This window comes from Macaca thibetana, chromosome 3 (genome assembly GCF_024542745.1).
Source record: "Macaca thibetana thibetana isolate TM-01 chromosome 3, ASM2454274v1, whole genome shotgun sequence".
NCBI classification, from domain to species: Eukaryota; Metazoa; Chordata; class Mammalia; order Primates; family Cercopithecidae; genus Macaca; species Macaca thibetana.
The window spans coordinates 166,161,516-166,176,113 of record NC_065580.1 but is presented as its reverse complement, the minus strand read 5'-3'; the positions used below and the strand labels follow the sequence as shown (position 1 = coordinate 166,176,113).

Genomic DNA, 14,598 nt, shown 5'->3' with positions numbered 1-14,598 from the left:
CTTCAATAAACGATGCTGGGAAAATTGGATTGCTATATGCAGACGAATGAAATTGGACCCCATCTCTCACCATACACAAAAATCAACTCAAGATGTAATAAAGACTGCAATGTAAGACCTGAAACAATAAAAATACTGGAAGAAAACCTAGGGAAAACTCTTCTGAACATTGGTCAAGGCAAATAATCCATGACTAATACTTCAAAAGTATGCAACAAAAACAAAAATAGATGAATGGGACTTAATTAAACTAAAAAGCTTCTGCACAGCAAAAGAAATAATTAACAAAGTGAAAAGACAACCTGAAGAATGGGAGAAAATATTTGCAAACTATGCATCTGACAGGGGCTAATATTCAGAATGTACAAGAAACTCAAACACTTTAACAACAACCACCAAAAAAAAAAAAACACAAATAATTTCATGAAAAAAGTGGACAAAGAACATGAATAGACATTTTCCAAAGTAGACATCCTGTTATAATTTTTGAGTCACATTTACATTTATTACTTTGTTTGATTCTTATGAAAATAACGTAAAGTAAGAAGTTGTGTTTTTGTTATTTTCCAGCTTTATTGAGGCATAATGGACAAAGACAATCATATAAGCTAAAGTTATATGACATGATGATTTGATATACATAAATACTGAGAAATGATTGATACAATCAAGTAAGTTAACACAATAATCACATAAATGGCATTTTTATTTTGTTTTGTGGTGAGAACAATTAAGATCTACCCTTTCTGCAAATTTCAAGTATACAATGCAGTATTGCTAACTATAGTTAGTTACCATGAGGTAAATTGTATCTCCAGAACTTATTCTTCTTGTAACTGAAGATTTGTACTCTTAAACTAACATCTTCCCATTTCTTCCACCTCCTCGACCCCTTGGCAACCACTATTCCACTCTGTTTTTGAGTTCTACTTTTTTAGATTCCACATATTAGTAAGATTACTCAGCATTTGTCTTTCTCTGGCTGACTTGTCACTTAGCATAATGTCTTCCATGTTTATCTATGCTGTTGCAAATGGCAGGATTTCTTTCCTTTTTATAATATTCCATTACAAATATACACCACAATTTATTTTTTCCTTCACCCGTTAGTGAACAGTTAGGTTGTTTCCGTGTCTTGGCTATTGTAAATAGTGCTGCAACAAACATGGGAATGCATATATCTCTTTGAGCTACTGATTTTGTATCCTTCACATATCAACCGAGAAGTAGGGCTAAATCATGTGGTAGTTCTAATTTTCATTTTTTGAGGAACCTCCATATTGTTTTCCATAATGGCCATGTGAATTTATATTCCCATCAAAAACAGTGCACAAATGTTTTTTATGGCACTTCCTCTCCAACGCTTGTTATCTCTTATCTTTTTTATAATACCCATCACACCAGGTATGAGGTGATAGCTCACTGTGATTTTGATTTGCATTTCTCTGATGATTATTGATGTAAAGTAACTTCCATGTACCTATGGTTTTTGTTTTTACACACATCACAGATGTGAAAACAGAAGCCACAGGTAGTTGTCACTTGCCCAAGGACTCTCAGCTGTTTAGTGGTAGAATCAAATCGATTTAACCCCTGCAAGAATATTAAAGCTCAGGAAGGACCCATAAATTATTTTTTCCTTTAGGTTTTCAAATGGAAAATATGCACTTCATTTGACTAAAATTGCCAATATTTTGCAACTTTTGTCTTACACCTCTACCATCTGGATTTTCTTTCTTTGTGGTCTTTACAATCCTAGCCAAAATTCCTAAAACTCTATACCAGCTTCTAGTACTTTCATAATTTAACTTTCATGTGCAGAACTTTAATCAATGTGGAATTTCTTATGCATATAGTGTGAGGTAGGTATTTATATCTTTGTATCTAAACAGGTGGGACATTGATCAATCTCATTGCTGTGGTTTCAGTGTTTGCCCCCTTCAAAACTCATGTTGCAACTTAATTGCCATTGGGAAGGTATTGGGAGGTAAGACCATTATGAGGTGTTTAGATCTTGAAGGCTCCACCCTCATAAATGGACTAAAACCATTATCACAGGAGCAAGTCTGTTATTGCAGGAATGGGTTCACCCCATCTTGCTCTCTCTCTTGCCCTCTCTTGGTCTTTCACCATATGATGCCTTCTGCCATGTTTTGATGCAGCAGGAAGACCCTCACCACTTTGATACTGGATTTTCCAGCCACCAGAACTATGAGCTAATAAGTTTCTGTTTATTATAAATTACCCAGTCTCGGGTATTCTGTTGTAGCAGCACAAAACAAACTAAGGCACAGATTTACTGAATAAACTATCCCAGATGGAAAATTTGTGTATACAGGGACTTTGCTCCTCCCTGAAGTCTGCAGCACTGGCAACACTGGTCCTATTACCTCAGGCTGACCTACTGCTTATACCTGGATAACCTGGTTAGACTTCCTAATCTTTGATAGTGGCCTAACGTGACTTCTCTTTCTAGCCAGTGTCCTTACCTGGCCAGTTTGTTATGATTGGCCCTCTAAGACAACACTCTACAATAGAAATATACCATGAATCATATTGAGAAATTTAGATTTTCCAATGTCCACATTTTAAAAAGATAAAAAGAAACAGGTGAATTAATTTTATACCATATTATATTCACCCTAATGTCTCAAAATATTATCATTTAATATATAATAAATAATTTAAATGTATTTGATACTTTCATTCTTTTTTCTATTAAGTCTTTGATAACTACTGTGTATTTTACACTTACAGTGCATTTCATTTTGAACTATCCATATTTTGAGCGCTCAACAGCTGGCTACTAGCACCATATCAGACAGTGCAGCTCACTCAAGAGACGTGATAATTCTTTTATGGAAGTGGACACTGATTAAAATTTCACAGTGGAGCCTCCTACTCTTTCAATAAACTGACAGCTTATTTTCTTCTTTCCTTGAATTTGTTGGCCTTGAATTCCAATTTCCGTCTCTTGTAACTGACCAAATCTACCTCATCCTTTATGGTTCTCTTCCTATCATTCTTTGGAAACAATTTCTGACCCTTGTCGAGCCTTCTCTTTCCACATTCGGATTTAAGTTTCCCCCTTGAGCTCTTCTTGGTAACGCCATCATACCTGCAAGCATACCTGCTATGTATGATTTAGTATTTTGTGTCCCGCTGAAGATTTTGAATTCTTAGAAGGGACTATGTGTTTTATCTCTCTGTCTCCACACCAATCACATCACATAGCTGAAACATGAATCTTAATGTTTGTTAAATAACTAAAAGAACAAATTTTACAATTTAGATTTTATAATTTACATCCTCTACAATATGTAATAACATATTCCAAAAAAAGGACTTTTGTGTTTCTTTATGAAGGAGCTTTGAAGCTTAAATCATTTTCCGACCACAGAAAGTATTGTGAAATATAAATAGTTTTTCCTTCCCTCCATAATGTGATTACACATGTGAATTCACATATCCATTTTTCCCAACCTCCACCAAACAGGCCACACCTACACAAGTGTGCACACACACACACACACACACACGAACCTTCTCTAATTTTATCATTTCTGTCTCTGTTACCATTATCACCATTTTCTCATTTCACACAAGCTGAATGTCTCAAAATTTTCTTAAACTGGGATAGCCACAATATTTCAGGTTTTGAAGATATGTTAAGTGTTATCCACTGCTTGCAATACTATAATAACCTCAGAGTTTCAGAAAGCACAGTTTGTCTGCAGATCTGACTCACAAATACTCCAGATGTGAAAGGTATCCTGCTCTTGGAAGAAACCCCAATTGTCCATCAGTTGGACAGATTCCATCCTGGATGTAGCCTTCCTCCTGGGCTGATATTGATTGTAGGGCTATCTTTCTTAGAGTCAGACATTTTGTGGGGTCACCCAGCTCCAGGGACCTCAGAGAGCCAGACTTGGTGTAACGGTCCCTGGTGTGTGGATGAAACAGGGATACCATTATTACTGCTGACTGTAAGAAGTTTCTACTGAATCCAGAAGACTCTCTGTTGTAAGATTTAAATGATAGAGTTTGGATGGTCTAGAACTGGAGGAAAGGACACTAAAATCAGAATCCAAGAAGCAGTAAACACTCCACATCAGAAAGTCAGCCAGGAAACTAGAATAAACCCTTTAATCTCATTTTTATGACCACCCCAATCTAAAAAGAACTCCATTAAGATACTAGACCTTGCTCTTTTCTAACTGAAAACTGTGTCATCACCTTCATCATCTCCAAAACTTAATGAACTGCTCTCCCTCTTGGTACTTACTACTGTCCTTTTTAGTCTTTCTTTGCTGCTGAAAATGTTGTATTATGAGCTCAAATGTCACAATCTCAAAATACTTCCCTGAGCTGTCTCTCCAGTACTTCAAACATTCATCTCCTCTCCATTAAGCTGCTTTATTCCCTCTAGAGCAATTATCGGTCTGAATTTATCATAATTGGTTTTTGCTTTTTTTATTATTCTTTTTTTTTTTTTTTTTTTTTTTTTTACAGAGTTTTCTCTTGTTGCCCAGGCTGGAGTGCAATGATGCGATCTTGGCTCACTGCAACTTCCGTCTCCCAGGTTCAAGTGGTTCTCGTGCCTCAGCCTCCCAAGTAGCTGGGATTACAGGCGCCCATCACCACGCCTGGCTAATTTTTGTGTTCTTAGTAGAGACGGGGTTTCGCCATCTTGGCCAGGCTGGTCTCGAACTCCTGACCTCAAGTGATCTGCCCACCTCAGCCTCCCAAGGTGCAGGGATTAACAGGCGTGAGACACTGCGCCCAGCTTATTTTTGTTTTAAACCTTCATCTGTTAGACTATAAACACTCTGAGAGCAGGACATTTGCTTATAATAATTTTTCTTCTGTGTCTTCAGTGTCTAGGATGGTGTCTATGCAAAACTATTTGTTAAGTGAATTAAATCACATTTCTCAACCTCCATGTAAGCAAACAAATATATTTGTGCTTTTGTCAGATGTAGATAAATTTGATAGTATACTTTTTTTTCTAACTTACCCTTTTTTAGGTTTTTATTCCTCATGCCTAACACTTGAGCCTGACTCAAAATTTTCAACAATCCTGGAAGTGATCTCTTCTATTGCATTACTTTTTTTTCTTTTTTTTTTTTTTTTTTTTTTTTTTTGAGATGGAGTCTCACTGTGTTACCCAAGCTGGAGTGCAGTGGCGCAATCTCAGCTTACTGCAACCTCTGCCTGCTGAGGGTTCAAGGAATTTTCCCATCTCCACCTCCTGAGTAGCTGGAATTACAGGCATGCGTCACCAAGCCCCGCTAATAATTTGTATTTTTAGTAGTGACAGGGTTTCACGATGTTGGCCAGGCTGGTCTCGAACTCCTGACCTCAGGTGATCCACCCACCTCGGCCTCCCAAAGTGATGAGATTACATTACTTCTTTAAGCACTCAGGCTATATCTCCTCCCTGAGACTTTTGTCATAACATCCTGAATTGGTGTCAATTCCCCTCCCTTTCCCCCTCCAGCTCCATTCTAGACACTCAGTGCCATTTCCAAAGCACAGTTCTGAAATAATCTGTGATTTGTGCTTGGGCATGTGAGAGCCTGAGCATGTGGGATATGAGAAGCAGGTAGAGAAGACATTATTTATGATGCAAGTATAAGAGGAAATAATTGCAATATATCAAGGAAATACCTAAGGTTCAGCCAACATACTGTTAGCCCAATTTTCAAGAGATACTAAAACAACTCAAGAAAGGAGTAATTCATAAGCAAGTACACAAAGATTTTTAGAAATAAAGAACCATTTTTATTGCAAAAGATTGACTTCCCCAACTGTGGATGTTATGATCATTAACAGTCATTCTCTGCAGTCATAACAGAGAATCAGAGATTAAGGGAGCAAAAGATAACATTTGGAAAACAGTCAGATGACACCATGGATCCTATGGCCGTGATTTCATTCAAAGAAATGTGAGGCTAGAGGTCCAAAACTCTGTCAAGCATGTAATTCTTGGATATAGAAATCTTGGAGTATGAATCCTTGAATCAGCATTATCTTTAGACGTGTCGTTTTAGAAGCAAATGGTCGTCTGACAGTGATGTTTTAGCAGGAAGAATAGCATCTTCTAAAGCAAAATGGCTGGTAGCCACAGTAGCCAGAGCCAGAGCTGTATCCACAGCCATAGCCAGTTCCATAACCACAGCCATAACGGGAGCCAAACCGACAGCCATACCCACAGCCATAGCCAGTTCCATAGCCACAGTCATAGCCGGAGCCATAGCCGCACCCATAACCAGAGCCATAGCCACAGCCATAGCCGGAGCCATAGCCACAGGAGTTGCCATAGTAGTTGTAACACATGTTGTCAAGAGGAGAGGATTGAGATGGGTTTCAAGAAGATGCTTCTGAGGTGTGGATGTCTTCTGCTTCCCTGAGACCTTTATATACTGTCAGTAATTGCCAAAGCATACCATTCACTCCCTGACTTAGCCAACAAATATTTGAACAGCTATTATGTGCCAGTCACTGTTGACCATCAATTTATATTCCACATAAATTATAAGCATAATATTTTGCTTAAAATGAGCCAATTATTTTGGAGACTCTAGTTTCATTTCAGGAGCATCGTTTTAATCTGCTCTGCCAAAGAACTGTCTCGATGAAATCATGTGCCCAAATATAAAGCTAATACTGATTTTCAAAATCTCCTATCAGTAAATACATATCTTACATAACAAGTTTTGGGGGATCATAACAAAATTTTATCCATTTTTTCTCTCTCTCTTTTTTCCTAAAATGTCTACCTCTACCCATAGGGAAGGAGACACCTCTATTCTCTTTCCTGAATCATTACAACTTCTTGCCAGGCTTCTTTCCCCAACTCACTCTGCACTTCCACATCTACTCCTTGTCCGACCTCCCTCAAATCCCAAGAAACATATTCACATCTGATCATTCAAAGCCAGACAGTATGCTACCCGCAGGTGCTTTTTACATTTTCCTTCCATACACCAGGCAAACCAAGACCTTCGGGAGGCAGAGAAGCACTCCTTTTCTCCCATTTCTTAAGCTATGTAAGTAACTGTCATCGAGGAGCCTTTTAAACCCTAAGCAGCTTCATTTGGATAAGGAATTTAAAAAAAAATCGTTCAACCAGAAACTCCAGTTCTTTCCTCCAATACAGATTTCATCCAAGTTTTGCATGATGAAATACGGGTACATTCCTAGAATTTAATAAACGATTTTTTTCTCCTTTCACTACTATTCCTTGAATATTTACTTCAGAAGCTAAAGGAGAGTGGACAATTTTAGGTTGCTGACAGCAAAAACCCACCTTTAACAACTAACACTTCTATGATATAAAGTAGCACAAAAATAGTGTCCCCTTTCCATACATGCATTTCATGCTACTCATTCAAAATTCTCAATTACCCACTTATTACGAGTTCTCAATCTTCCACAAAAATGTTCATTGTGATTTTGAAATACAAGGTGCCCTCTTTCTTCCCAATAATCCTCTCTATCACACTTACCTTTTCAAGATATGAAAGAGGAAAATGAGTATCATTTTTTTTCTGCCATTAGTATTTTTCTTGTCACCCTCAATTATCAACCAAAAACCTTCTGTTTATACATCAAAACTCAGATCTGGAATCACTTTCTTCAGGATGCCTTTCCTCATTGCTACTGCGGATTACATTTTCCCTTCAGTTGGCAATCTTTCCCTTTTTTTCTGCTGTCAGTCACTCGTCTCATCTGATCACTCTGCTATGTTTCGTCCCGAAGAAAAGCGAAAAGAAAATAGATCTCTGTCTCAATTTTTTCTTTTCCTTGAGTTTCTTTCTGTTTTTTTCATCCTGGAAATTCAAAACTATAAATTCTACTTCACAAGTAGATTCTCTTGTTTGCTCCTATATGCAGACCAACACATATGAAATTCTTTAAAATTCCATGAATCTTTCCACATAGCAAACTCTTCCCTACCTTCTCCCTAGACAAGTATGGAATGGTGATATTTACTTGCACAAATTTAATTGGATATTTCACTACATAGTCACTAAACCGATCAATTCAATTTATCCATCATGGAATGAGAGCACGCCATATGTAAGGTACAATCAGAGCCAATCATACTGGTTTGCAATCCGTGCAGTTTATAAGGCCGGTGCTCAGACAAGGTTTCTGTGCTTGGAGTTTAATGCTCTACAGCCCCCAGCTTTAAGTTCTTAATACTTTGTTGAAACTTTATCTTGTTTACTAATAAAAGCGTGATATTCTTGAGGAAAGAGACTATACCTTTCACATAGAAATTCCAGGCAAACCTGAGACCCAATACACATTTTACATAAGAGGAACTTAAAAGTCAATAGGAGTCAAAGACTAGATCCAAATTGAAGCCACTGTAGCTTCAATTTGGGTCTAGTCTAGGTATGACTGTAGCAAACGATATTGATGCCACAAAGAATATTTTTTCTACTGAGGCTGAAAACATGGTCAGAATTCAGGAACTGGTGTTCAGCCATAAAATTTCTATGACATTTCAAAATTGTCTAAAGTGTACGGCATCTTTATTTTCTCTAATATTTAAAAAAATTTTGTCTTTATAGTCCTAGTAGGACCATGGTGATTCTGCAACCCGAGGATACCTGTAATTAGTGCTTGGACCTATTACTTATGTATCTGCTATATAGGTGTGTGTGTACGTGTATTCGTGTATAAAACTATATATATGTTACCATCCATTACCTCAACTGTAAATTTACACGAGCAAGCAACTTATCTCTCCACTTGCAGGATACAGAACATGCATCTGGTGTACTAAAAGTACTTAGAAAAGCAAAGGATTCAAGGGAAAAAATATTTTTCAATAAACTTCAACTTTTCATTCCTATCAGTAAAGGACTGAAACATTTATCCATCCATAATACAGATTAAGACTAGAATTCCGTGTTATTTATCACGGTTCTTCAGACATTTATAATGACTGATGGTCCTTGTAATAATCCAGGTGAGTTAGATTAGTGGGAAGTGATCTCACAGACACCTGCTCCTAGTTGTTGGTATTATAGGAAAGATACAGAACTCAGCAGAAACGAGATGCTATGCAGAACTGAGCAGCTTGCCTTGACCTGAGATCTCCCTTTCTCCTTGGTTCTTCCATGGGGTACACAGCTGTCAATAACATTCTCTGTGCAGTATGGTCCTGTTGGAATCAAGTAAATATGCAAACTCCTGCTTTTCACTTCCTTTTGCACTCCTGTTCATATGACCATACTGGAAGAACTTACACTGAAACACTATGAACTTCATTTAAGAGAATATTTACAAACTCCAAAGCTCACTGGTTCTTGAAGCAAATCTAGATGTAGAGAGAGATGAAAACAATGTCAGGGCTTCCAGTGCCTTGGTGTCTTAATCAACAGTGCTTCCCATCTTTCCTGTATCCTTGTATGCCTAAAGTCCTCTCCTGAAGTTCTAACACCAGGTTTAATCCAGAGAACAAGACCACAAATCCATTTACCTGCTTCCTCTCTTCTAACTAAAATGCATTCAGTTTTCACTGAATTCACAAAGATTCACAAAGATTTCACTGATTCACAAAGAATCTCTGCTTTTTCCACATTGGGTTTCCTCATATCCAATTTTAGTTTTAAAATTTTAATATGCACTTAAACATTTTTGTTGGTTGCTTTGCTTTCTAGGCATCCACTAAACAACTCAGTTGAATTTCACAAACACTAACTAGGCCCATGCCATAGGAAAGATGTTGTCTTGGGAAATTAAAGTTTTCAAAGATAGATCATATGTGGTTTTTGTCTCAGGGTCAAGCATTTGCATTAATAAAGTGGCCCCCCCACAAAATGACCTCTGTTCCTCTTAGGAGCAACCTACCTTTTTACTGCCCCTATTTTAGGGCTCATTTCTTTCCACACTACAAGTAAAACAGACACAATGGAGCTAGTGCACACCCATATCAGTGGTTCTCAATGATGGTTTTTTTGCCCTCAGAGACACTTAGTAATGTCTGGAGACATTTTCAGTTGTCACGACTTGGGAGAGCGGGAGAAGTTACTGGCATTACTGGCATCTAGTAGTAGAAACCAGGGAAGTAGCTAATCCTACAAGGCATAGAGTAGTCCCCAACAACAAAGAGTACTGAGGTCTAGAAACCCTGATTTATAGCTATACATCTACAAGTAGGCTTCTAAAACTACAGGTGTCCAATCCAAACTAACCCTTTCTTCTTACTTTATGCCCAGCATCTGACCATTCTATCACCAAACACACAGTCCAAAAAAGTGGGTTTTTTCTTGTTTCTTTGTTTTTAACTTATCTCACTTGTCTAAGTTTCATTTAAATCATTGTCAGAATCAGACTGACTCTATACTTTTAAGTTACTTTTACTATAACAGCCACAAAATCCAAGTTGGAACAGAATATGTACTCAGGAAGATCAATTCTTCTCCTGGGTGCTCGAATTTGACAACAAAGGAATGAGTGGTGATCCAGTACTTTATTAAATGCCTTCAGCAGGGATTTTCACAAAGCCGCCAATTTCATTTTCTGATAATCTTTATTATGAGACATTTTTCTTTCAGTCGAGAAATCTTCCTATTTTTTCTGCTGTCTGTCACTGGCCTTATCTAATCACTCTGCTATGTTTCATCCCTAAAAATAAGCATAAAGAAAATGAATCTCTGTTCCAATTGTTTTCTTTTCCCTAGGTTTCTTTCTTTTTCTATTATCCTTGAAATTCAAAATTATAAATTCTACTTCGCATCATTCCCTGGAATAGACACTTTGCTTTTCAACACTACTGCCAATACTCACTTCCAGGACACAATACCCCTGAGTTATTGAAAAGGTCTTCTATCAAGATTGCATTACCTCTAATCCTTTCCACTCAGATCTCTGGACGCTCTTTCATAAGGGCAGAAACTATCCACATTCCCTGAAAATCCAGCTCTGAATACATGTTTGGCACATAATTTGCACTTAATATTTCTCTACCATAAAAAAGATGATTAAGTCAAACATATGTTCCATTGTTTGTGTGGCATTTATAAGCCATAAGATATGTGGATATACGTTTAAGTTCTCTGAACACCAGTTTCTTCTTTCTAAAATGGAATCTTAAGCTTTCTCACATCCTTTTTCATAGGTTTCATGCCTATGCAGTGCTTTAGGTCAGGAACTATATTCTGTAAATGTTATTCCTTTGATTGTATTTTTCTCATACCATAGTTTTGAATTTTTGTCTAATAACAGCTTTTTGAATATCCATACTTATTTTTACTGAAATGCTGATTTTATCAGAATTTAATGTGACAACTTTGTAATTTAAAGGAAGTTGTCCTATGGTATATACATACATGCTCTAATGTAAAATTTTTCTATGATGAAGAAGCAAAACCCCACAGAAAATAAATTATCCTCCCAGTAGCTTTTGTACACCCTGACGGAGCCACTCTGTATAGTAATTTATTACTAAACATACAGTGTCATCCGTATGTCATTAGGAATAGCATCATGCGTGTTTTCAAACTCAGCAATTATAAGATGATTTTATTTATAAAGCATATCACTTGAAAACATATTTAGCTACCAATCATGTATTACATAAAGGAAGCTCATGTGATTTTTGTTGTGGTTGTTGTTGTTTGTGTTTGTTTTTGTTTTTGGCATACCCCTAGAGTCAAAAGATCAGCCTATAATACAAAAATATTTTATTTTTAGGACTATGGCTATTTTGATAGCTTCATTGAGTGTCATCTCACAGTAAGAGTTTTAGTGAAGATCAAGGATGTACTATACAGTAAATCCTAAATATTAATAGGAGATATGTTTTAGAGATTTCCATAATTTGGGATGTACATAAATTTCCCCACTTACTGTACAGTAATTTTTTTCTAGCTTTCAATTCCAAGAGTTTTCTTGTCTAAACTTTCATTAAACAATGAAAAAGTTCTCTCTAACCTGTCCTTCTATATTGTAGTTAGTAAAGTGTCTTTACATACATGTCTTCAATTCATTCTCACAATCTGGTGAAATGAATAGGGCAGGTACTACTTGAACTAGTGTTTAAGGAAAGAAGCTGAAGCCCAAGATGATTAAGTCACTAGCCCAAAGTCACACAGCAGATGAGTGTAATCCATCAAGTGCCCCTCCTGGCCAGGCCTTCCAGATCATTGATGAGGTCTGTGCTGCTCTCTGGGTACCCTTCTTAGACTAGAGAAAGGCTACGAATTTCCTCTATAAATCTGCTTGGTTATTGCAGTTTTGCCAATACTGTCATAAATGCATAAGAAGATGGCTTTTTGTTCTGCTGCCCTATCACACTGGCCATTCCTGTTCATGCCTCAGGCCTCAATTCGAATGCCCCTCTTCTTGCAAATCTTTCTTATCTTCCCACTAAATAATCCCTCTGTATTTTAAAACTTTTATATTTATCACTATAAAAACAATAACTTCTTTCTATTCGTAATACCATCATATAACTTAAATAAGACTACTGATCCACTGAGGACTGACCCCATTTGGATAGATAGTTGATGGGTAAGCAAGCAGGTAGATAGGAAGGAGGGAGGGAGGGAGGGAAGGGAGGGAGGGAGGGAGGGAAAGAAGGAAGGAAGGAAGGAAGGAAGGAAGGAAGGAAGGAAGGAAGGAAGGAAGGAAGGAAGGAAGGAAGGAAGGAAGGAAGGAAGGAAATTCTCCAAAACATCTACCATAACATGAGCTATTTCTCTCTTTTCTTAGCCTCTAAGTTGAATAACAACTACTTTCTACACTGCTGAGTACTGAGTACACAGAAGACCTAATTTTATTTGAAGAATTATTGAGATTTCACACCAGCCATGACTTTCTTTCAATTTATGTAAGATACTTCGCCTTGTGAAAAACTGACTCTCCTGTCTCCTTTACTGTCTTGTCTCTGTCATTACTGGCATCATTTTCTCGCTCATCAGGCTCAACAGTTCTGGGTCATTCTTGATGTGAAGTTCACAGAATTTCGGGACCAGAACGAACACTAGGTCACCAGCTATTCTGCAGTTCTCACTCTGGTGATTTTGTCTGTCTTACCTGTGATTGGGAAGTTTTCATCACCTATATTCCCGTGGAATAGCCAATTTAGCTCTCAGGGATATACTTGTAAAAAAAATTAGAGGCTATTGCCCATTAGTCCCAATTCTGATCTCTGGAGACAAGAAGCAAATCCAACCCTCCTGCCATATTATAAACCTTTAAATGTAACCCATGTCACTTCTTCCCGCACAAGTCTAATATCTTTCCTCACAAAAGATTACAAGGATGCATTTCTACTAAGTTTCTCTTCCTTGGGCATCTCATCTACCTTCCTCTTTCATCATGTCCAAGGCTGAAATACTTGGCCTTCAGACTGCTTCGTAAGTCCATCACTTTCTTCCCTTTATTGGTGACAAAACTCAATTCAGGCCCACATCACATCTTCCCGAATTCTCCTAGGCTCATGTTTCTTCCTTTCCAATCCACCCTACAAGATATTACAGATTTCCATAAACACAATTCTGAATCCTGTGCAATTGCCTATATAAGCATGTGCTTCTGTTATTTCTGATGTAATCACCAAATAGTAACTTACTGAAGAAAAATACTTGGATAAATGTCTGAAAAATGGTAAAGTCACAGGTAACCACACACATGAAATGACAATAAAACAGGAAGGTCACAAAATCTATAGTAATGGATGATTTTAAATAAGATGGATGACACAGACTTGATAGATTCAAAAATGTATTTTATTGGGAAACTGATTTGCCACGTAGAGCACAAATGCTCATGGCCATAGTCATACCATTGGAAGAAACCATGAAACTTAAGGGTTAAATTTCAGGAAACAGTTGGCATATAATCTTTCTTCCATTAACATCAAACCTCTATCTATGGCAAAAATAGTTCAAAGGGATTTAAATAGAGTCACAGCTGTCATCCTATTGTCACTTCAGCAGCAAATAATGCTCTGATAGTGATTTTCTAACAGAAAGAGGTCTAGCATGCTCTGTAGCAAAATAGATAATTAGCCACTGCAAACACAGCCAGAATGACAGCCATTGACACGGCCGTAGCTTGACCCACCGCCACAGCCAGAGCCAGGGCTATATCCACAGCCTCCACAGGGATCGCCATAGTAGTAGCAATTCACGGTGTTAGGAGGTGAATGTCAATGAATTATAAGGGGTAATTCTGCATGTCTGAATGGTCCCCACAATCGCAGACCTTCACATACAATCAGGGATGGGTGAAACACACTGAATCCACCTGGTCAGTCTCATAGCAATCTGCTTCAAAGGAGCTCATTTTAACTAGGCACTCCAGTTTTGTTAGGAGGTCACTCCAATTTTGTCAGAAAGGCTCTTCTAACGTACTTTTACCTGGGGTTTGTCTCTAGTTGATAATGAGCCTGGAGCAATACGGGCTTCTTTTTCATCAACGCTCTTCTATTAAAAACATCTCACATGTGACTCATGACCCTACGTAGACCAAAATATGTGGTTTGTCCTCTAACTAAATGAAGTGGCCATGAAATTTTGTCTGGGTCCGTGTGTGTGTACATGTGTATATGTAAATATATAGAATAATATT

General features: G+C 37.5%; 3 protein-coding genes across 3 annotated transcripts in view; 1 reads left to right on the top strand and 2 right to left on the bottom strand.

Moving 5' to 3' along the window:
- The window catches only part of SOD1 (superoxide dismutase 1), a 1,049,346-nt gene that overhangs the window by 115,276 nt on the left and 919,472 nt on the right, over nucleotides 1–14,598 (top strand). The gene's annotated exons all lie outside the window — the stretch shown is intronic.
- The window catches only part of TIAM1 (TIAM Rac1 associated GEF 1), a 1,375,699-nt gene that overhangs the window by 552,887 nt on the left and 808,214 nt on the right, over nucleotides 1–14,598 (bottom strand). The gene's annotated exons all lie outside the window — the stretch shown is intronic.
- On the bottom strand, nucleotides 5,762–6,474 carry LOC126951713 (keratin-associated protein 21-1). Its single transcript, XM_050786117.1, has one exon. The coding sequence runs from the start codon at nucleotides 6,337–6,339 to the stop codon at nucleotides 6,082–6,084; it is 258 nt and encodes an 85-aa protein (XP_050642074.1). The 5' UTR covers nucleotides 6,340–6,474; the 3' UTR covers nucleotides 5,762–6,081.